At 50.9% G+C, this 23,558-nt stretch overlaps 1 protein-coding gene across 2 annotated transcripts in view; it reads right to left on the bottom strand.

Annotated features, from left to right (window-relative positions):
- The window catches only part of GNAO1 (G protein subunit alpha o1), a 145,446-nt gene that overhangs the window by 13,518 nt on the left and 108,370 nt on the right, over positions 1–23,558 (bottom strand). Inside the window, exons 5-7 of one of the 2 annotated variants that reach the window (XM_040615406.1) lie at positions 11,912–12,040; positions 11,065–11,194; positions 2,961–3,114 (exon numbers count right to left, since the gene is read on the bottom strand). In XM_040615406.1, coding sequence (XP_040471340.1) covers positions 2,961–3,114; positions 11,065–11,194; positions 11,912–12,040 — 413 coding nt within the window. The remainder of the gene's footprint in view (positions 1–2,960; positions 3,115–11,064; positions 11,195–11,911; positions 12,041–23,558) is intronic. The other variant, XM_040615405.1, reaches the window with a different exon arrangement.

The raw sequence follows: 23,558 nt of genomic DNA, 5'->3' as shown, positions 1-23,558 counted from the left end.
CTGGTGGGAAGTGTTACCTGCCAGGCAGAAGCTTACGTGGGCTTGGGATTTGCTGTGGTTAAAGGCAGCTGGGCTGGGCAATGACTTGCACCTCCACGCAGGTGCACGGCTAGCTGGAGGCACAAGCTCAGGAAGGCCACCAGACCTGAGAACATGCTTGGAGTAAGAGAAGCAAAATGTTTTCTGGGAGCAGGGTCTGGCCTGAAGACCTGTGTGAAGAATTTGGGAAGAGTTGCACATGCTGTGCGTAACCAGGAGGGTATTTAATGAAAGGGGAGCTGGTTGTTCGAAGACATGAGGGTTTAGATGCTCCGTTCCTTCCGGGAGAGCAGGGAATTGCTCATGCCAGCTTGGTTTAAAACACACCCTGGATTCTGCTGCTGCTTGGCTCGGTGCTGTGGATTAGTTAAAAGCATGAGTGAATTAAGGGGATGGAAAGAGTGCTCCAGCATACAGCAAGCAAATTTGCGGATGCAGTCTTCTAATAATTCTGTCAGCAGGACTAATGGACACCAGAAACTTCATTTTATTAAAAGCGTTTTGTGGAACCTACTTGGGATGTTGGAACTCCGCTTGTTTGATTTATAGGCTTTCATCAAATAATTCTTTTTAACTCCAGGGCAAGTTTCTAATAATGCTGCTTCTTCACAAGGCCACGAGGGCTTTGTCCTCTGAGCTGCGGCCAGCAAAGCCGGGGCGAGCAAGTTTAAGCTTGTGCCTAAAGTTCGGGCTTCATGTTGGCATGAGGTAACTTCCAGCTCCTCCCGGCACGGCTGGAGCCCGGGGGCGAGATGTTCTCCAGCTCCAGTTCAGATCCCTGTTGGATCAGCAGAAGGACTTTCAGCCTTCAGGCTTCCAGCCCTCTCTGAGGGCATGAGAGAGACCAGAGGTCGGGGGGTGTCCCTGGCACTGCGAGAACTCCCAGCTTCCAGGAGAGCACCTGGGAGGAATTCAGAGAATCTTTGGGGTGCTCTGAGATGTGGGGAGGACTGGTTTGGTTCACCTGGGGTGAAGTGCTTCAGAAACGAGCTTATATTTGATTTCCTCTGTGTAGTCAGCTGGGAGCTTCGCTAGGTGTGTGGACAGTCTCCTTCTCCCACTGAACGTCTCTCGGGCTGGGATAGCTTCGGGAGGAAAAGTTTATCTAAACTGATGTTCCTTCTTGTTCTAGTCCCTCTGCCATCAAGGGACGTGTAAGAGTATTATTTCAGAGTGGGGTTACTGGGAGACTTCTGGGAAGATCCGCAAAACCAGGTCCATAAAATGCGATCGGAAAGGAGTGAAAGGTGCAGGTTTGCTTCCTGGCGGAAAGGGAAAAAGGAAGAGGCCATGATAAAGGCCTTCTGGTATATAGAAATGCTGCTATAAAGAGGATGGTGAAGAGCTGCTCTACAAACCATCCAAAGACAGCAAGGCAAGCAGCAATCTAATTTGCAACCAGAAAAATTTGGGGTTGGCATTATTGTGAGCTTTCAACCGTAAAGACTGTGAAATTTCCATTATTAGATCTTTTTTAGACAAACGTGTCAGGAATACATTGGTTCTGTCTAGACCAAGCAGATGAGTAGATGGCTGAAATGTGTTGGAAGCGACAAACATCCAAACCTTCCCCGGAGAGGAAGCCTGCAGATGTTCTTCTGAATTCAGACGGAGTCGTTCAGCTCCATGGCCATAGACCATTCAGCCCAAAGCAGTGATGATGGATCGCTTTTGCCTATTCACAGGGAAAAATCAAGTGCTCAGAGATAGGAAGCTCTGGTTAATAATTTGTTGGCCTGCCCAGAAATGTGACACCCTTGGTACTCCCGGTTCACAACAAAGAACACAACTCCCGGTTTCCTGACAAAGAGATCTGCTTCTCTGTCTGTCGGCTTGATTCATCTGGATGTCTCCGGTGAGCTTAAATAATTCATGACGATAAAAGTTTATTTTTATGCTGTCTCGGAATGGTAATGAGGGTTTGTGGAAGCTGGTGAGATGCAGCGGGAAGCGGCAGGGTGCAGCTGCAGCCTTTGCATGGGTGATGTATTGTCATCAGGAGCAGGTCGGATGCCAGGCGGCCAGCAGAACCGAGGGCTTCTTGCATGCTGCCCCGTTGCAGAGCCCCGCTCTGATCCCTGGGTATCTCCTCCTTCTCCCCAGCCACGCTCAGGGCACGGCTGGCTGCAGCTCTCCTCTCTCTGCACTGGGGGTTAGGAGCTGTGGGCAGCTGGTGCACGAGAAAATCCAGTCCCTTGTTTCCTATCTGCCTTTAACGGGAGGTGTTTCCATGTCCAGACACTTGACGTCTGCGAGCCTGAGAGCGAAACTGGGGACCTTCTAAACTAACGTGATAAAAATTTACAGCTTGAGCTGAAGCAGCCAAGGCGTGAGACCTGCTGCCTGCATGCTGGAGGGCCGATCCGGCAGCCCCCGGGCACCCGGCAGGGGGGGCTTGGCCAGGCACCGTGGAGAGATGCTTGTGGGGGTCAGCCAGGATCTACAGCTGGGAAAGTGATGGGCTATGAAATGGCATAGCTGGACCCCAACAGACAGTGCAACAGACCCCATGTGCTGGTCTGCCAGAGACCAGTTACCCGCTATGGTTCAGCTCACTGCACCTGAGAGACCTGGAAGAGGGTTCGTGCTCCCGGGCAGGGGCTCAGGGGCCATGCCACAGCCCCACACCAGCAGCTCTTGGCTCAGCATCGAGACCACCCGTGGGGCAGGATCCAGCACCCTGCCTAGCAGTGGTGGCCTTTTGCCAGCGAAGACCCGGGGTCTGAGGCACCCTCATGCTTTAGGTGGACTGCCAAACATGGTGGGGGTGATCCTATGGCATTTATGGAAATAAAACTTGCTGGAGCTCTAGCTACTCATCTTCAGCCTTGTTGCCCGTGATACAGGGTGGCACCAGCCTGGCTGGAGGCGCCCCGTGATGCCTTTGCTGCGCGCGCCTGCACGGCCAGCTTTCTCATTACCTGTGTACTCAGGAAAGCAGATAGTCAGCGGAGATTTCTTAATTTTCTCCTCGAATATGTCCTTCTTGTTTAGAAAGAGGATGATAGACGTATCTGTGAACCACTTGTTGTTGCAGATGCTGTCAAAAAGCTTCAGTGATTCGTGCATGCGGTTCTGCAATAGAAAGGAGAGATCACATCAGGCCAAAGGCGGCGACCCCGGGACGTTCAACATGTAGGGAAATCTAAAACAACTAAATTAAGGAGGAAAACAAAAACGAGAAAAGAAAAGCTACGATATACATAATAAATGTATGTATACACACAGCTGAACATATACATACACAGATGCAATCCCTATCACATTGGACATACAGTTAGTAACTTAAGGGCATTTAACTACACAGAGCTGATTTGATTTTGCATAGCATATAATTTACAGGATCCCAGCTCATAGAAATCATCATGCATCATGCATGGATGGGGAGTTATTTTTGCCCTTTGATCAGATTTATGTGTTGGTGTAGCTCATGCAGATTTTCTAAAATGTTTTAATTAATTTTTAAAAAATTTTCTTTTTTTTTTTTTTTTCACTTCTCAAGTGCGTGTGGAACACAACTGGTTGGATACATTAACCAAGGACTGGTAGATCCTTGAATTAATCTAGAGTTGGAAGCAGACCTCAAGGTGACATAATTTTGGAAATGACCTTGCCGTGACCTTTGCCTGGTTTTGTTATTCTGTTTAGTGTTGTCTGTTGGTGGGTTTTAATTTTTATTTTTTTTTAATTTATTTTGAGTTCTCTTGGAAGATGGCTCAACAGAAGATGTCTGACAGAGCGGAAAAAAAGTGAAAAAGGAAGAGGAAATAGTATAAAAAGGAAAAACGTTAACAAAGGGCATCTAAGAACAACCAGACTAGAAGTCAGGCAGCTACCAGTGATGTTAGCTCATGCCTCTAGAAGAAGATTAGTTACTTGCCAGCAGAAGAGCCATACGTTCAAATGCACGCACAGCAAGAAGTCAGCTTTTTGGTTATAGGTCATGCAAAAAACCGACACAGAAAAGGAGAGAGATAAGAAGAATGAAATAACAGACCAGTTAGAGTTGCAGAGTCCGCCACATGGTTTTATGGTGGTGGAAAGAGCTCACGGCAAAGTCAACCAAGTGTCATGTTCCCTGCTGCTTTCAACTCTCAACTCGCTTTTTCTTTTGGATTTTTTTTTTTTTCTCGGTTCAAGAGAAGCTTCATACCTGCCAAATTTGGTTGGTCTCTCAAATGCTCATTTTTTGGCCTTTGTTTGGCTAGATAAGGTCAGACGGCCGAGGAAAAGCTGTGAAGGTGCCGAGGCTGACGACGTTTGGCGCGCGAGGCCGACGCCGGTCGCGTGGCCATCTCTCAGCCGGGAGCCGGGCAGTGGAGAGAGCAGGCACGGTGAGGACGAAGCACACCCAAGAGTCAGGGGGTTATCAAAGGCAAAGCATGGTACAGACCAGACCGGCTCCTCGGCTTTTCCCAGCGGGATCTCCTTGGGACAGCACTCCCCAAACCCGCTAGTGCACATACGAGACCGGTTACAGCAACCACCAGAGAGATGCTAGAGAGAACAGGGCTGCGCGGTCTCGCCGCTGGAGGGTTTTTTCGGGTGAGTACAACGTGTTCCCCCTCCCCAGGTTGGGAAATTCGAGTGGTGTGTGAGACAGCCGTGGGCTTTCACCCCTCTCCTGCTCCATTCATGCCCACGCTAGCAGCACAATTGAGCCCAGCACTTTATCGATTAACGCTCTCCTTTTCATTGACACACTTTGGCTGCTGCTGAATGTTTTATTTAGATAAAAGTGGCTCCGTGGATGAAGGAAACGTTCGATCCAACCCAGAGTGGAACAGGACGCACGCGATTTTCTGTACCGTACGCCACGCGCTTTGCTACCAGACTTGAAACGACCTAGCATCTCCCCACCGTGCACTGTACCGACGCATGGGGAAGATGCCATCACGTACAAACGTACAAACGCAGTTACTTATTAACTCTCGGTTGCAAGACGTTGCTTATCTGGATCATCCCATGTCTGTGTGCTGTTTTTTGCTACCCCATTTTGTACTGGCTGGTGTGGGAGCCCCGGAGCAATGCTCCTCTTTGCTACTCGCGGTGTCAAAATTGTAACCATGTAGAAACCCACAAAGGTTTTGTACAGGAGATCCTGGGCTACTCAAAGCCTTTGGGAGGAGAGAAGAAAGTGGAGGGTGGTCAGGGGAACAGAAAGCAAATATAATTAACCGTTTTTGAAGGAGGATCCCTCACAGAACATTTTTAATGACATTTTTATCATCCTTGCTGGTTTAAAATAAAAGCATCGAGAACCACACCACCGCTGCTCGTGGGTTAAACCAAGAGCTCAGCTGTAGCAGCCCTCAGCCTGGAGGTCCCCGTACTTACCCCGCTGCGCCCTGCGGCCCCGTGCCCCGCTGTGCAGCCTGGCGGCGAGCAGCGCTCTGCGGCTGCACCTGCTGGCACCGGGAGCACCACGGCTGGGACCAGTTTTGGTTAAGAAATAGCAGCTGAGGGCTTCCCCTGAGCTGGGCTTCGCAGTTAGGTGAGGCTGGCCTTCCTACAGGAGCAAGACTATGTAAGGATCCTACAGAAATCCTTCTGCTGCTCCTCTACGGTTTGGTTAATGTGTGTTAATACCTGTTATGAAATGAGTGTTCTCCCAAGAAATAGTGACTCCTGACGTTCAGTCGTAAACAGAACATACACACAGCACAAACCAATGCATCCCTGTAGAGAGTAAGAGTCACAATAAAAATCCTCTATTCCTTTCAGATTCCAGAAAAAACATTTCGAAGCTCCCTAAGGCTGCCTGACCTGGCTTTCTGACCTCCACAGGCTGATTCTCCCCCTGGCTCTGCCAGTTAGCGGAGCAAACACAACCAGTGCTCTGCCTGCTCGTCCTTATTTACCTGGGAAAGGTTCTGGTCTTAAAATCCACCTTTTCCTTCCCCACCACCGAAGAGAAGCTGACATTATTCAAAAGCAAGGAACCACTTTTTGTGCGTGGCAAAGGTGCAGAGCAACATCCCGGTGAGCAGGTATGGATGCTCCTCTTGCCGTGCCTGGGTGCCAGACAGGAAATGCTGTTGCATCCCAGGAGGGGTCCCGGGAGCCCACCCATGGACACAAGCTGTCCTGGTGCTGGCTAACATTGGGAACGCTTCACTGCCTCCCTTTCCTTCCCCTTCCCAACTGTCCTTCATTCAACAGATGTTTGTAGGAGACCTCCAACAGCTCAGGCAGAGCTGAGACGCGAGGCAGTCTCTGGGTACCGCACGTAAAAGCACAGGCTGCTGCTAAAGGAGTGAGAAGTTAAAGCCCCCAGATAATCCCCTTCCTACCAGTAAATCCACAGTGAAAGACCCTTTTAGTCCCTTAAAGCTTCCCCAAGGGCTCCTCCCAGGAGCACCCGTGCTGCTGTGATGGGGCAGACGTGCCTGCTCTGCTAGGAGGCACTAAACATTACAGCTCTCATACTTTTATCTGGAGTGATAGAAATTACTTTCACCTGCTTTTGGACCCATTGTGCTGCTTTTTCCTATGTTGAGTCTATTGTTAAGGGAAAGGCTTTTGAAACATTGGCTTCTTAACGTCACTTCCTATTTCAAAATCAGTATTTTAAATCCTTATGCCCGCAAATACCTCATGCCCCAACCAGGAAAGCAGCCCCACCCGCCAGGCTACAGAGGAATAACCACTTGTCCGTACAAATTGTAAGTCCAGTTAAATTTTCCTGAGTAAGACAAGAGTGAGAATTACTTATCGCCAAGCTCAGATGCCATCGCACAGCCTGTTCCCATTGCTGATGTGAAGGGCAAACAGCTTTCTACTGACCGGGAGGGAGAAAGGATGCTGCGGTCAAGACTCTGCCCAGGCAGAAACACACTCGTAAACCCATCTCTCTTACCCCAGGGTATGGGAGGAGACCTGGTTATTGCTGCACCGCACAGTTCATTCCATCTTTTTTGTTTTCCATGGTGATTGTGCTGACTGTCATGCAAGCTCTAAGGACACTGGCGGTTGTCCTAAGCACAGGAACTCCATATTCCCCTTCCTGCTTATCTTTCCTAAGATGCCCAAGCCCCTTTCACCAGCTTTGTCACTCCTAAGGCACTTTCTGAGTGCTGCAATTCAATTTTCCTTGCCCAACGACAGCAGAGAGAGCACGCTAACCAGGTCAGGCAATGAAACACAGACCAACAGGCCAATGCTAATGCACACCAAGGGTCACCAGCACAGTGCCTTCAGCCCATCCCATGCTCAGCAATGGGGGCATGAACAATACTGGCAGGTCTTGGCTAGATATGAATGACCTAAATACCTTAGCTTCAGAGGCAGCAATGTGCAGTGTGAACATCTCCCTCTTGCTATGACTCCTTTGAATTTGTCAGGAAAAAACCAATGAGGATAGTCTCAGTTCCTGTGACAAGTCCCATGCCATTGCTGTCTTTTTTAAAATTCCCTTAGGAATTCCATTTAGACGGAACAACGCAAATCTACCTTTGTTAATCACCTCCAGTTTTACGGATTAATATGACTGCTGTTCCTCTCTTCTCCCAGATTACAGATCTGAGGCTTTTCCTCCTGTAACCTCAGCTTATGAAACACAAAGATAAATCACAAATGAGACAAAATAGCCTTGTTATGCAAAGACATAATCCATGGAGTTGTTCAGTCAGTTAAAGCAGGCTGTTCCCATCTGTGTATGAATACAGCAGAGTGCTGTGCGGTGCCTTGTGAGGGGCTCGGCAAAGGCAGAGGCAGGTGTGATACCTTGAAGACAGCACCTTGTGCATCGGGTGGGCTGGGCAGAGGGTGTAATTTTGCCTCCTACGCTCCAGCTGGGCGCTGTGGCTGCAGCAATGGCACTGATGAAGGCACTGCTTGAATCGCCCTGCAGGCTCGCCACTCTCCCCCGGGAGCTGGGCACGCAGGGAAGCAGCTTAAATCTGCCAGCAGGGGTGTAAGAAGGTGTTTGGGGCAGTGGGAGAGGTTGGATTCAACAGCAGCAGGGGTTCCTATGCAAAGCATAGTCTTTATGGGTGTATGGGCCTAGAAATCACAGATGCAGAAAGTTTTCTTTATTTTATTTATGTCTTTCTGATCTGGACATAAAGAAGCACTTGCTTTCCTCAATTCCTGCTGTGCTGCTTTTTGTGGCAGGGCATTGGAGAGAAAATACATCCCTTATAAAATATACCTGGTCTTAGGGCGTGATGGCTTTGCACACCATAGCCCTTTTTTAGCTGCTGCAGGAGGATGGGTGCTCGATCTTTTAAAATAAAGAGCACAATAAACCACAAAAGAACTTTAAAAGTGTAGAGCTGTGCTTTAATTTTAAGGACAGGGACAGGTCAGGGGGCATTTCACCCAGCCTTATTTAACAAGCTCTTTGCTCAGTCTCCTTTGAAAGGGTTCACAGTAAACCTGTTGTTTGTGAGCTTTTTCCACTTGAGACGAGCTGACCCTACAACTATACCGGTCCTGACACCCTCCCACTAACCGAGCTTAACAACACCAGCCCCTGCTCTGTGTTAGGCTGGCTTTATCTGAACTGCAGCATCTGCCTGGAGTGTGGTTTGACTTAGAGAAGTGCAACCCCCCTGCCCTGTGAAATCCTGTGATTGCGGTCCACAGGGTGCTGAGCACACGAGGAAAAGCTGTTCGCCCTGTGCACCCAGCTTTGCATGCAGTTTTTTGGGCACGTGAGATGCAGCAGGGCTCTTTCCCTCTCATGTCTCCGTGCCAGCGATGAAAGCTCTACAAGTCTTTTCATACTCACAGAGACATCTGTACAGCCCCAAAACCTTCAGCGGCTTTAATACAGCTGGCAGCGCCCGGACCATAGTAAGCATCTCGATAGAAAATGAAGATGGAGGAGCAGCACCCACCTCGCTCTCTCAGCTGCCTCCTCTTTGTATTTTCTAAGTGAGAAGCAATAAAAGCTGATTTACGTCATTAAAGCCAGCAGATGTGACGGATGCGGGCAGACGGCAAATCAGCTGACTGAAGAGATGCTGCTTTTACTGCTGGGTTTTTGGAGAGGAACCACAGGGAGGAGATCAAACGCTTGGGGGTTCAGCTAGGAGAGGGTCAGAGTCTGTGGGTGCAGACAAGATCCGACACCGTCATTTTTCCCTGTTTGCCTTGGCCTCGCTCAGGGTTGTTTATTTGGGTTAGGCAGGGGCGTCCTGCAGGCGCGGCGGCGGCGATGCCGAACCTTTTCCCCATTTACGCCGAACGTGTAAATGAACAGCAGCTGCCTCTGCCCTCCTGTTGCTCAGCGTCCCCAGGAACGCTTTGTGAAAAGGGACTGAAATAGCAAGCGCATGTCAGCTCCGTGCCAGGGCTGCCTTCCCGATGCGAGAGGGACGCTGGGGCTGTGTAAATGCCGGTTTCTGCAGCGGGGCACTTCTGGGGGGAGGCTGAGCTGGCGCCCTGCTCATCACTGGGGTGGTGCTGGGTGACGGGCAGGCACTGGCAGAGCTCAGCATCCCCAGGAGAGATGCTGTCACCTCCATCTCAGAGGAGCTGAGCTAAGGCTGACATTTAAAGAATGGCATCGGCGTTCAGGCCCTTCCATTTTGTGCTCCCTGGCTTTGAAACGCAGGCTGTGGCTCACGTAGGTTGGCACCCAAAGGTGACCTGCATTCAAGGCTGCCTTCGGCTTCACAGTTTGGGTGTCACAGCCCAGCTGTACCTACAGAGCACTCTGCTCTCCGCTCAGATCACAGCCCCGCTCCCTGCCCCCCGGGTCTGCCCTCCCCCGCTGCGCTCCTCCTCACCCCCTGGGTGTGTTGCCCCTGCCCAGCTGCCCAGCTCTATGGCACTGAGCTAACAGCTGGATTTTTCAAATCACATCCGGAGATTTTGGTTCCTTCCCAGTAAATCCGACAGGACTGAGCATCCTTGAGCCTATCAGGGCCAGGGTCAGAGGGAGGTGACAGCTGAGGGTTATAGATAAGTGGGCAAGAGAGGGTGTAGGGTGTTCCGGTCAGCCTGGACGGACATAGCCGTGACGTTAATACCACCCTCAATTCTGGCATGAGCACAACCCAAACAACCGGGTGGCTTCCTCAAACAGTTTGCTAGAGCTCACAAACCTGCCTCAAACAGGCTCGAAACCACAGCCCCTCCCCAGTCTTTTTGGGACGAGACAACGGACACCTAACAGCAGTTTTTCCCTCAATTCCTCCCTCATCATCAGCTTTCTGTAAGCCTGACCTCTTCAGCAGCAGGAGAATAAAAAGCCTCTGAGAGGCAAAGCTGGCAGGAGCGAGCCCTCCGTGCTGCTGCAGCCTGGGCACAGCCGAAACCCTCCCCACGCCTGACCATGGCCTCTGATTCCTCCTCCTGAGATAAATGCAATCGGGAGCTTGCTGCAGTCATCGCTAGTCCCAAAACCACGCATTCCCATCACGCTAGATAAATGGCCAGAACACACTGATGAGTCTTCTTGCGTCCTTTCTGTGTATTTAATTCACTTGTATTAATTGCACTCTGATACCAGGGAGCGCACAGGTTCTTGCTAGCTTTACTTCCAGATGGTATTTTGAGCCTAATGTCACAGCGGGAAGTCATAAAAGCTCTCCTAGAGCAAATTACCTGAGGAACCAAACAGTTCCAGTCTCACTCAGGAAAACGAATTTCTGTAGCCTGAAGAAATAGGTTATACTCCTCGCCCGAGCCTGCCTCGGGCACGCACAGCTGTCCTGCACCTCTGCACCGTGGCGTGACTGCTTCCTTAACATTGGTTTTTAAAGCCCACCCAGCTCTACCTCCTCTTTCTGGACACAGGGTCCCATTAACACGTTTCGAAAACACACAGGTCAGTTAGAAAAGAGAAATAAAACACTGTGAGTCCACCGCTGCAAGGGAGTATTAGTTACCTGGGCATGCAGACTTGATTTCAAAGAGTGTGGAGGAGGACAAGTCTCCCCAGGATTTCAGAGTGACTGACAGAAGCACGTTACTGTAGCACGCCAGCGAGCATTCGGCGATCTCTGAGGAGCCACTGGCTACGCAGTATCCCATAAAGAAGTGTCGGGGCCTCCAAGACCCAGTTAGACTCACCGTGGTTTCGTCTTCATGGAGCACCTGGTCGTAGCCACTCAGCGCGACGCAGAAAATGATCGCTGTGACATCCTCAAAGCAGTGAATCCACTTCTTGCGCTCTGACCGCTGGCCCCCGACATCGAAGAGCCTATGGCACAGGAGAGGACCGTCAGCACCCCCTTGCTCTTAGCTGTAAGGAAGCGTCAGCATTTTTGGTGTTTTCTGACCGTATGGTCCTTGGAAGGCTCCAACCAAAAAGCCACAGGTCTTTCACCATGGGCTTGGTCTTCTCCTCCAGAGCCTGGACGGAGGAGGACCAGGAGGAGCAGTCAGGGCCGTGGGGGGAGGGGTGGGAGAGCCTCAGCAGCGTGCTGGGTCCCAAAGGGTCTGCGGGGGAGCAGACCACCAGCTCTTTAGTTTGTGTGCTCTAAACCCTGTGTGTGGTGCTCTGCCTCCATGTCCTCTTCTCGCTGCTGGCTGGTATCGCGAGGGTCAGCACATAGCGTTAACCACAGCGAGCGACCCACTGCAGAGAAAAGATTTGGCCAAATATTTTCACATTTATGAGGCTTGATCAGACAAGGGGGTCAATCTCACATCATACCTCCCAACAGAGAGGGGCCGTTTGGGTTAGAGGAAGCTGCCGTCAGCTCCTCTCTAACGGGCAGGGATTTTCAAGATGGGATTAGCAAACATTTCGTATTGTCGACCCTCCAAAACGCCGTGTCTTCTGCAGCGGGAGGTATCCGTGCATTAATCAGCAATTTAACAATTCCTCCTTTGGGAACTATGGGGAAACTCATAAAGAAGAAAATCTCAAGACAAAGAGAGGCTCTGAAAATTTACCGTGCAGTTTTAGACTAACCTGAAATGGAGGTTTTTGAATGTGAAGTGGGTTTCTACGATGCCAGTTGTTTTGACCCTGGTTCGGAGGATATCCTGCTCCGTGGGCTGGTAGTCTGCAGCTCCGATTCGATCTAAGCTGTCTAGGTAACTAAAAGAAAAAGGGAAAAGAAAAAGAAAATGGATAAGAATAAGGCACACATTAATCTTTGTCAATCTCAGATGAATCCTTCAGCTTCCTATTAATCTTTTTCGATCTTATTTTTCACGGCTGAATGTATTGTAGTTAAACAAACAGACAAAAAAAAATAATCCCTATTCTAGGGAAAAAGAAATGTTAACAAACCTCACTAACCTAAGCATAAAATCTGATAGTGAACCGAAAGCAGGAAATTAAGTGTGCGTGTGTTGTGAGCCCTGACTGCAATCTGTGAAAATACACCGCTTTAATATTGCTTGCTATTTTTATTCCCTGAGGGATGAAGGTCCCAGCTGGTCGATTGTGTTGGATTCTGTACACACACACACGCGTTTTCTGCAAGGGTTTATTCAGCTAAGGGGTTGGAGCATATAGGTCTGGCTCCCAGAACAAACGGGTTGAGTCACCTTTGGGAGATGCCTCACTCCGCGCTGGGGAGGGAGGGAAGGAGGGGGACGGGGCGGCTTGCTCCCGGAGCTGCCTTGCTTTCAGCCAGCTCAAGCGAAGGGAGATGAATGTGCCTGAGTGTGTCACTGCTTCGGTGTGAAACCCAGCGTGGGGCTGCGACTGCAGGAGGTGCAGTGCTTGGGCAAAATCCAGGGGCTCACTCAGCTGGTGATAATCCAGGGGTATACGTCGGGGTTTATTTGGGGAGGGGGCAGAGGGGTGCTTTAGCTTTCTAAAACACTTGGATACTTTAAAAACGTTTACCTTTATTCTGCTCTAGGCTGAAAATCTATGCACACAGGCAATGCCTCCATAGACTGAAACTTTGGGTAGGAAGACCTGTCCCTCGGAACGACATGGTTTTGCAGAGGAACTCAACAGCTGCGCACATATGACCACAACCCCTTTTTTCATCCACATTTGATAAGATTTTTCAAAACAGCTCAGCCCAACTCAATATAATTCATAACAAAAAGAGGAATCTGGATTACAATTCAATAGGAATTACAAACACAGAGCTGCATCACACACCGCAGTCTTTCTCACCGCCATCGAGCCACACGCAGACACTCCAGCTCCTCTTAGAGGGGGTCTGATGAGCACTACAGGGCCTGAACACCCACCCCTCGCCCCAGGAGCATCAATCTAATGCACACGAGATGCTTTCAATATACCATGAATATAATAAAGCCGGTCTGCGCATGAGCAGTGGCCTTGTCCTTCAGTCTCTGTGCTTGGGGCAGCCTGGATGTCACCCAGGGAGGCAGCGGGTGACATGCCAGGGGCTGGCTGACAGGGTACCCCTGCAGGTGTCAGCCAGAGGATGGAAGCTGTGCCCAGTGTGGCTTGCAGAGAACAGAGAGCAGTAAGAGCTGTGCCGTTGTAGGGAAGGAAAAGACATTCTTGTCTCTGGCGAGTATGAGTGCAAGAAGGTATGAGCTGGAACCATTCACATGAGATAGCCACGATGGCTAAGCTTGGCTTCCTTTTCCAGTTCAGCTAAATGCAATTTTTTTCTTTTTTTTTTTTAACATACAGTGTGGATTTAGTCCTGACAAGCAACCCGACCACACTGCCTTGGTCGGGAGCATGCTTCCCCCCCGTGCCCTCCCAAAGCACATCCCGCTCGGCCTGAACACGATGCCTTCTCCTGCTGCTGGAGAGCCTTCCCCGGCTGCGCCAGGAGCCAGGCAAGGGCTTTCCATCAGTGTCCTGGAGGGACTGTTGCTACCCCAGAAAACTCACTGCCACCCGCTCTCATGCCCACCCCGCCAGCCTGGCAAAGCAAACAGCCAGCCAGACCCCGCGCTGAGGTGAAACCCAAATCTCACCCTCCTCGCATTGTGTGTTTTGGCTACCTGTCGTATTTATCATTCATTTTTGCTAAAGAATTGCAAGAATCGCGTCACCCAGAGGAAAGTATGTAAGCTAAGCAGGCTTATTTTTGTTGTGCCCTTTTCCAAGCATTTAAAGCCATTGTGGTTTTGTGACAGATGCTCCCTTAATAGCCTTATGATGGGCCCTGGGTGGATGAATGGGGCTTCATCTGAAATCAGATCCTCCGCTGTGACGGCTGAAGCCACGATCACTCATCTATTCACAACTGGTGTCAACTCCTGTTATTTAAGAGACAGCTGCATTTCTTCACATGTCCCCGCAGACCAAGGCAGCTCTGCAGCACTGTTAGTCAGAGACCCAGGCTCTCCTCTGTCCTCAGGGACAAAATACTTCAAGGTGATGGCAAAAAGTGGAGGTGTAAGAGAGGGAAAGGTTTTCTTTTCCTCCTGCAGCTCTTGGCAGCACCTTGAAGACCTTTATCACTTCCTCCATCTTCATTTTCTCTATTTTCCTATGATTCAACTCCCTTCAGTTTAATGTTCCCTATTAATTATTCTTGCCTTCGAGATCCTCCTTTAATGCCGGGAGTGCAGAAAATGAAAACATCTACTGCAAAGTGGCCAAAGGACTCGGCATCACAGCATCACAGTGATGGAGGAGTTCATTACTGTAATTACTGCCTTCAACCTGCGATGATTTGCTTATGAACAGCAGCACCCTTCAAACCCCAGGCCGTGTGCTGGGACTTCAGGGGGTTCTCACTCTTGCTACCGGCGTGCACAGCCTACGGCTCTTCCATGTGGCGCTGCCCTTGGCTGCCCAACAGCAAATTAGCTCCAGATTTGGTCTGATCCTGCATAGAACCTGGATCTAGGGCTTGGAAAGCCTCATCTCCCTTCACATCCTTGTCCCTGGAGGTGATGCAGCCTCATGTGGCTGGGTCCACTCGAGTTGTCCTGGGGGATCAGAGGTGGTGGTGGTGGGGAGCTGATGCAGCCTGCCAGCCTCTTGAGCGGGCAGGATGATAGCGATAGTGGGAGGAGAGCCGAGCAGGATCCGTTCCATCTACCCTCTCCTTCTTGACAGCATCCAGTTTCCAGTCCCAGTTGGGATATCTCCACAGGAACCTTGGCTGGGGGGGTGCTCTAGCATCTGTCTGGGTGAGGGCACTGCTTCCCAGTGCTTAACTGGTGCTGTGACAGAGCAGTGCTCGGCTTGTGCTGGTTTGAGAGCTGAGCTCTGCGAGCCTGGTGCCTTGGGGTCACTCCCACGCTAACGCATCCAGCCCGGCTGCTGGGCACCCCAGCTCTGATAGCTGCTTACCAACACACCCTTTGCCTTTTCTATTAACTCCCCTCTTCAGCTCTCCCCTCATCTCTAGTCTTCCCCATCATTCGCCATGTGTTTCTCAATGATTTAAATTCTTGTAGTTGCCTGGCTTTGCTTTTCAGCTGTTTCTGGTAGTCTCGATAAGGGTCAGCCATCAATTTATATGAAGGCATACAATGTTTTCTGTGCCGGTTTTGAGGCTGCATTCCAAAAGTGTTTACTCCTCTGGCTGCTCTCACCTGGAATTTCTCCCATCCTGGGCTGCCGCAGATATTTTTCTCCCCTGGATCTGGCCGCAGCTGAGCTGGGCCCCGTCACCGACCCCACGATGCGCAGCCGGAGGCATGGCTGCCACGCTGACATCCAGCTGAGGGAATGGGAAGCTCAGGCAGGCTGCTGCTTGGATGCTGAGCTGGTTTTAGCTGCTTTTTGTATTTAGTTCCTCTGAGGCTTCACCGGGGCTGCTGCTCCTTGCCCATGCTGCTTGGAAGGACCTGCTGGTCTGCTGGGCGTGAGCCTGAGCTGGTGGAGGATGAGATGTGTTGAGGGAGCCACCTCTTTGGGAACAGGGAAACCCAAGTGGGGACAAATTTTTACACGTGGCACTAGATGACAGCACTACCGGTATGCCCTTTGAACCGCAAATCTGGAGGACAGACCCTTGCTGAAAATAATTAGTTGTTGCAGCCACCAGGCTCGATGACACATAATCCCCTCAGAAGCTGGCATCTGTTTAACCAGCAGGAATAAGAGCACTTTGGAGGCCATGGAGTGAGCGCTCGGCTCTCCCCCTTCCACGTCTTCTTCATTGCACGGTGCTGGCATCAGAGCTCCTTCCACTTCCCAGCCCCGGGGTTTGCACGCCAGAGTGGAAGCATATCTGAAATGACACATCAGCTCTTATTTGCAGCCTGCCTTGCCCAGGGCTTGCAGGGGTTAAAAAGAGATGAAGAAAGGTTAGAAGGTTTTTGAGTACATGAGTAACCCTCTAGCATTTATACTGCTGAGCTGAGCAGCTCCATTACTGCTTATATCTTTTATCTTAAATGCTTTGTTTGGAAGCAGATCGCAGGTTTCTGAGTCACTCGGTTTATCAGGCTCAGGGAGGTGAAGCCCAACTATATTACGCTGCTAAAAGCAGAACGCGCGCGAAAGCATTTCCCAAATACAACGGGAGGAGCCCGTTGAGCTGAGGCTACGAAAGGCAGACGCTCTATAAGGACGAGCTGACACTGAATGCCTTCACACAGTAATATTGAAAATAGGGAGTAAATATAGTTTCTTGCACCTTTGTTTGCTGTTTCCAACAGCATGTGGTAGCGGTACTGTTGATGCCAGGGATGCTGCACGGAGAAAGGACTGTTGTCCGAGTTATCCCATGGGAACGGACTGACAGCAGTAGCCTACGTGCAGTGCGTGGACAGGGACTTCTCCCCAGGCACTCTGCTACCACGGGAACCTTCTCCCAGGATTGCACCGCCTATGCCAAAGGCCCTGCTGGATGCTTTCTTGGATGAAGAAGCGTAGCTGAGGTTGCAGGCTGTGGTCAAAGCTGGATACCTGTGGTAAAGCTTACACAGAGGTACATTCACATCTGTTGAGGTTAATAAAGTGGTTAAACGTCTGTTGGGTTTTTCTTGCCTCAAAGGTGACATCTTGTCAGGTTTTTTGCGGGCAGCATCCACTTGTGCTGTGCACACCCAGGGTGCTCACGCCGCGCTGATGCCAAGGCCATGGGATCGGTGCTCAGCAAGCTGTGGGGCAGCAGTGGCCGCACCTTGGGCAGGGGAGTGGGAACTGCAGGTGAGCAAGCCTGGAGGCAGCGGCATCTTCCCACCTGTTTCTCCGTCCTGCTGGTCCTGGCCTCTGTCCACGTCTGCTCCGTGAAGGAAGGGCCGTGCGTGGGATACCCCAGCCTCATTGTGTTGGCTCGTGCTCTATTTGATTGAAAAAGCAGATCCCCGTTTGTCAGCAGATGCAGCTGAGTCACTGCTGGGTTATTTTCTACTCCGTGTACAGAGGCGCTCGAGGGTCAGCTCCAACACTGTGCCCTGGCAAATGCTGAGTTTTTAATCAAGGTTGTCACGAGCAGGATCCATCTCATTAACTCGAGATGCTGATGCGAAGATGTCTTCACCCCAGCACTCCTTCCTCGTTCATGAATGGGAGGTTCTCTGCATCTGCGCTTAGCTTGTGCCTTAGCTTCTTCCTCTCCTTCACTGATGAAGCTATACATAAATATACAGCTCAAGGTATATTTAGCATGAAAACCATTTAATATTTAGTGACTGTAGAGTAAGGGTTCAGGTAAGCGCTGGGTTTAGGAAGTGTCAGTAGTGGCTCCCCAACAGCGTAGTAAAATCTTGCCGTATCTTCTACCAGAAGAGAAAAATCATGTGGGCGCTGCTTCCCGGCGGTGTGACACGGGCTTGGTGTGGCTGCCCAGGGCAGCCAGCGCTTGGCAAACGCCCGAGGTCGTGGCACCGCAGCGTTTTTCCTGCAGACATCGTGCCCAGCCATACCTGCTGTATTATTTTAGAGGAAGGGGAAAAATAAACCACAGCCCACTCTCAGAACCCATCATGCAGCACACACAGCAGTCACGCAGCATGTGTCTTCAATAATCATCAGTTACAAAAGGCCTGGAACATCACCGAGCGGTGGCATTGTGCCCCTGCAGGCACCAATCCTGCCAGGGAGCGGGGACCGTGGCGTGCTGTGCCCCCTCGTCCTCTTAAGGAAAGCCAGAAGGCATGATATGCTGCTCCTTGGGTGCTTCCAGGGGGCCTAGGGCGAGCAGGAGTGAGACACCTCAGGGGATAAGTGATGCAGCTACGACAACATTGTCTGGGCTTTTCTGCGCACAGCCCAGAGAAGGAAAGTCTTGGGAATTCGCTCCTGGACTTTGGGCAAGAGGTTTTGTGCTTCTGGCTGCGCTCCCCGCTCGGTCAGTCCTGCCTCGATGGGAATCCCATGAATTACGTGGCAGGCTCTGCTGTCCTGCCACTGTTCCTGATGATAAGCCTCATCTCACGTCCAACCAGGTGAGATACCAGCACGGACACTCCCCAGCTTCCCCCCTCTAAAGCCAACCACCGACACGCCGCTTCTGGTACCTGCTTCTTGCAGGCTGCTGACAGTTGGGGTGATGCTCATAAGGACCAGAGATTCCTGAGGTGATCTTCCTGAACGGATTCTGCTGGATGCCCTGGGTTTTCGTGACTCTCCCTTGAGAAATGAGGAGGATGGTGCCAAATTTTGACAGAAGGAATGTTACGTTGCAATGCATTTAATTTTTTTCCACCCTGCACTGAAGGAGGGCTGTACAGGATTTGCACATCAAGATCAACTTGACAAGTTGATATTAACACTAATGATTGGCAGGAGGAATGCACAAAAGCAGGTTGGAGTTTAGCTGTCCTAGTTAGACTTGCAGTTTTCCAAGGCATGACTGGATCCAGATTAATTTTTAGTATCACTTAAGGGTGAGCAGAGTCACTAAATAGCAACCCTATAACAAAGGTACCTCAGGACGTAAAGGGTCTCCAGGTGTGAGCTGCTGGCTGGCTTTGCTCACGGGTGGCGCTTTGGTCAGCAATATATCACAGTCTTGTTACAGCTGGAATAAAAGGACACAGTGGAACAGCTGGTGGTTGTGATCAGAGGGCTCTGGCTGGGGCAGAGGTGGGCTTTGAAGGAGCCAACACCAACAACCTACTCAGGAACACCTTTGGAGCAGCCCTGGGAAAGCAGATGTGGGCTCATCTTCCTGCTGTGAAATTTGAAAACTGGGTGATGTGGAAGAGGGGATGATAAAGATTTTTTTTTACATATTGGAGCCCTTACAAAAGAGAAAATATGTCTGGATCAGATCAGTGACTCACCTAGCTTAAACCAGTGTCTGAGAACAGATGTTGAGAGGAAAGTATGAGTACAGAGCAAGTGTGCAGGACTCAGACAGTTTTCCCAGCCTCCAATGCTTCATATAGATAACGGGGTTTCAAAGAGAAGGGCAATATCTTTATATTTATTACCTCTCAATGATATTTCCTCCAGAAATGTGTCTAGGTGCTTTTTGAAGCAGTGTAAATTTCTAATGGCCACATCTGCAGCAAGGAATTTCCTAGCTCAGCTACCCTGTCTGCGAAAAACTGCCTCTTTCTGGTTTTTAAACTGCCGTGTCAGAGTTTAACTTTGTTAATTATTGTACAGGAACAGCTGTGCTCTCTTTCCTCCCGATTCCCCACTTGTTTCTCTGCACACATCTCCATAGCCCTCCGCACATCCCCGGTGGAGCACCTCTGCTCTGCTCCTGAGACATTCCTGCATGGAAGCCCTTCGGAGCCTTTCATCACACCAGGAAGGGTCCTTCCTCATCTCCTGGATCCTATCTGGGAAAGGAGGGAGCCAGAGCTGCCTTGTTCTATATTCAGCCGTCTGCTTTGTGGTCACTTAATACGATGCTACTTGGAGAACCAGAGAGTTCAACGCCAGCCCCCTCGGAGCTGCTGCGTGGGCAGATCTGGTGGACGTGGTTTGTTAGCGGTGGTGCAATCCCTTTTGGAAGTGTCCCCACCTGGGCAATACCGCTGTTTATATAAAGCCTCTGTGATTTAAATGACTTTTAGTGCTGAGCTGCTTGACCACAGGGCACTGTGCTTTACAAGCAAAAGATTTTTACGGGGGCTGACTGGATCTTTCCAGCGGTGCTATGTGAATGCAAGCCTGCTGGGGTGATGCATGGTTCAGGCTGTGCCAGGTGTCCCCTCTCCCGGTGGCCCTGCACACAGGTGTCCTCCGCACACCGGGGCACACGCAGGCACGCATCGAATGTTGGCTGAAGCAAGGCTCAGCAGCTCCAGCCTAGCTCCTGCTGTGGGTAAGCCTCCCCTTCCTGGTGACCAGCTCTGAAGGAGAGCTGGAGCAGGGATGAGGTGCGGTGGGGCTCAGTGCACTGGAAGCAAGCAGGATCTGTGCCTAAACCTTTATGCAACAGAGTAAGTAGGTTTGATGGTTTTGGTTTTTTTTTTCCTCCAGGACTGCTGTTATAAACCTGCTGACAGCAGAGCTGATGCCTTTCTATACTGTAAAAAAAAAAAAAAAAAAAAAGAGAAGAAGACAGAAAGGAAAGAAAAGAAAAGAAAGGTCTAAAAATAAGCTGTGGGGAGTTTGGGATAATGAAGGGCTTGTTCTGGGAAGGCGCCCAGATCAGAGGACGCAGTCTCCGCGCTGCAGTGGGGCTCCTGGCGCATCCATGCGAGGCGGTGGGTCTGCCCAGGCGGCTCTCAGCCGCGCAGCCCAGGCAGGGCAGAGCCGTCACCAAACCCACCTCGCCGCGGCCCCCCACGAGCACACTGGTCAAGGCACGAAGGCTCCCTCGCCCCAGCTCCTTACATCGCATGGCGGCCGAGCCCATTTGGCCCCAAGGCAAGCTTGCGAGCTAATTGCTCAGAATTACTCCAAGCCTGGAAAGCAGACAGCTGTGACCGCAGATGAAACCAGTCCCGCAGACTTTAATTTTTTGGTCAGCCAGAGAGATTTATCAGGGTGTGCATGAAGGGCCAGGACATCTATTTTACACGCTTGTGGCAGTAGGGGAAGTAGCATTAACATCTCTATTTCTAAGCTGGAAGGAAAAAAATAGACAATTATTTTTTTTTTTAGTGCTTTTGTGGTGCTACGTGTCTGTGGCAGGGGTAGCACTGGTAAGGGATTTAGACCTAATGCTACAAAGGAAAGCGTTAATGAGATCGGTGCTCTCGTATCAGGTAGGCAGAGGATGCCCATCGCTGGATGACCGGACGGCACAGTGACCAAGCGTGGGGTGGGTCTGTTGGGAACTGGCTTCAACCAGGGCCCTCATTTACCCACTCACCCTGCTGAGGGAGATGCGTTGCCGGGGATGGAGCAGGAATCTTGTTTCTGGATCTTCTCATCTGTCCAATTTCCTGACCTATTTGCAAGCTATGGGGGTTTCTGCTTTCAAATCCCATTTAAGCATCACTGCCAGAAACCGTGGGTACCAAAATCAGCCAATGCTCTGCCATGGGCAGATGTGACCCGCAGCTAGCAAAAGCAAAACCTGGAAATTTTGCCCTTGGTGGCATGCTAAAAATGTCTTAGTTATCCCAGACATAGGTGGATCTCCTGGGCATGTAAAATCTGTGCTATGCAAATGGACTTTCTGGTCCTTCTCAGCAGCTGTCAGGCTGGGGCTCCTCTGAGAACAGCTTTGCTTGTGGTATTGCAGCATTTTGGTTTCAGTCCAGGCCAGATCCAGAAGCAGAGACACGTAAGGGAAAATTCATGGAGTTTCTCATCCCTTCAGAAAATGTGCAGCCGAATCGTTGTTAGGAGATTTGTTTGCCATGTATTAAAACAGCTCGCTCGTTCCCACCAGGGAAGGCTGTCAACCTGGGACCAGGCTGGGCTGGCGAGACGTCCTGCCCACCACCCACTTTCCCTTTCTCCCTCTTTTCTGGGCATGAGGACCTCGGAGAGGTCTGCAGTTGTGGTCTGCTGTCACCACACATCCAGCCCTGGAGGGTGAGGCTCCGGCAGCCACTGAGCAGCAGTGTGGGCTGCTCCCAGGTCTCTGCAGGAGCAGGCAGGGATCAGCTGAAGATGCATGAGGGACTTTTGTGTGGGGGATAAAGCCAGTTTGGGATACTCCATATGGGACAGCCCGGCCGCAGGGCTGGTGTGGCTTTGCGGGAGATGAGCCAAGGATACCACCTCCGTGGCACGGTCCTGCACGAGGGCTGGGGACGGCTGCTGCCTCTGCACTTGAGGCTGTGCAGAGACTTTCCCCTGTGCCCTGGGGACACATCCCTGCCAGAAGCAGGCTCTGCTGCCTGCCCACGGACCTGCCAGTGACCACGTCTCTCGTGGTCTGAGCTGCGGGCCAAGGTGCTGCAGTAACGGCGTGGGCAGACCAGGAGTCCCTGCCTGCTCGGTGGGAGAAGCCCGAACCCACCCAGGAGCACTTCACTTCCAGTGGGGGGACGGAGCTGGCCCGGAGCAGCGTTAGGTCTGGAAGACATCAGGAGTTCTTCCAGACAACGCAGACTTTATTGCCAAGACATGCTTTTGCTGAGCTTCCTCTTGGCCGCAGCAGGGGAGGAGCATCTGGAGCAGCCGGCCGGGCAGCACAAGCATTGCCCTTGCCCAGTCCCGGGGTTCTGCGCCCGCTGCTGCTGCAGCACCTCAGCTCTGGCTGAGCGTGACTGATGCGTCCTGCCAGCCTCCCACCCGAGTGGGGAAATGCCATCGATCACACTCCCTTTAGGAGGAACAGAAGGATTAAGGGGATAGATGACTCGCCTGAGGACACGACGGGAAGTCTGTGGTGGCACTTGGGAGTCAGTTTGGGTTCCTTAAATCACAGTCAGGAGCTTTAATCACAGGACCTTTCCGTACGGAGTTTTATAACCCTTAAGCAATATTCTTCCGTGCTTTTAATAGAGATTTTGCCCACTTAGGGGCAGATGCTTCAAGGCCAGTAGAAATTTGCTGGCCTATTATAAGAAAGAAAAATATTCCCTACATAAAGAGCAGCCTGTGAAATGGTGTTACAATTGATGATTAAATTGTAAGTTAACCCGAGAATTTGAAGAGATAAATAAGTGCTTTCTTTTTTATTGGTGAACAAAGAAGGCTGAAAATGGATGTTGTCATGTACTTTTCTGCTCTATCCAATGTAATTTCATGCATTCCTATATGGATTCTGATGAGTTCTGCAGATCAATGACACTGCATTTAAACACAAGCTAAGCAGTAATTACAGATGCATGCAAGATTTATTCATCTGGTGGCACTGCACCAGCTGATGGAAGGATCAGCCGTATCCAATCAATGTTTGAAGCTTCTCAAAATAAAGAGCTTTTTGGCTCCCACTGCAAAGTGGAAATAAAAATAAACCCCCGGATCCCAGGAGTGCCTCCTTATGTCCATATGGGGAAGGCTGCAGGGTGGGTCTGGGTCATACCTGACTGCTGCTCACGCTACTCCTGGTCTTTGCATACCCATACGTGTCGCTCACGTGGGGTCTTCATGCACTCACTGCATGACCCACTCGTCCCTAGGGCTGAGTGTCGGACTAGTGAGGTTTAAGGCACAAGTGAGAACAGAGGAGGAGGCTGAGCGGTGTGGAGGAAGGAGCTGGGGAGCAGGCAGCCAGCGTTCCCTGGGACCATCCCCGCGTGCCGGAGGGCGAGCAGGGGCAGGGAGCCAGCACGATGTGCCACGCTGCGGCATGAAGGGAGCACCTGGGGGACTGCAGTCGAGACCACAAAGGTGTGTAACGCGGCTCTGTTATGGGAGCACGCGGCAGGGGGTGCAAGGCAGCATGGTTAAA

This window comes from Falco naumanni, chromosome 15, assembly GCF_017639655.2.
Source record: "Falco naumanni isolate bFalNau1 chromosome 15, bFalNau1.pat, whole genome shotgun sequence".
Classification (NCBI taxonomy): domain Eukaryota; kingdom Metazoa; phylum Chordata; class Aves; order Falconiformes; family Falconidae; genus Falco; species Falco naumanni.
Note: the sequence above shows the minus strand (reverse complement) of the source record. Positions and strands in the feature narration are given on the sequence as shown.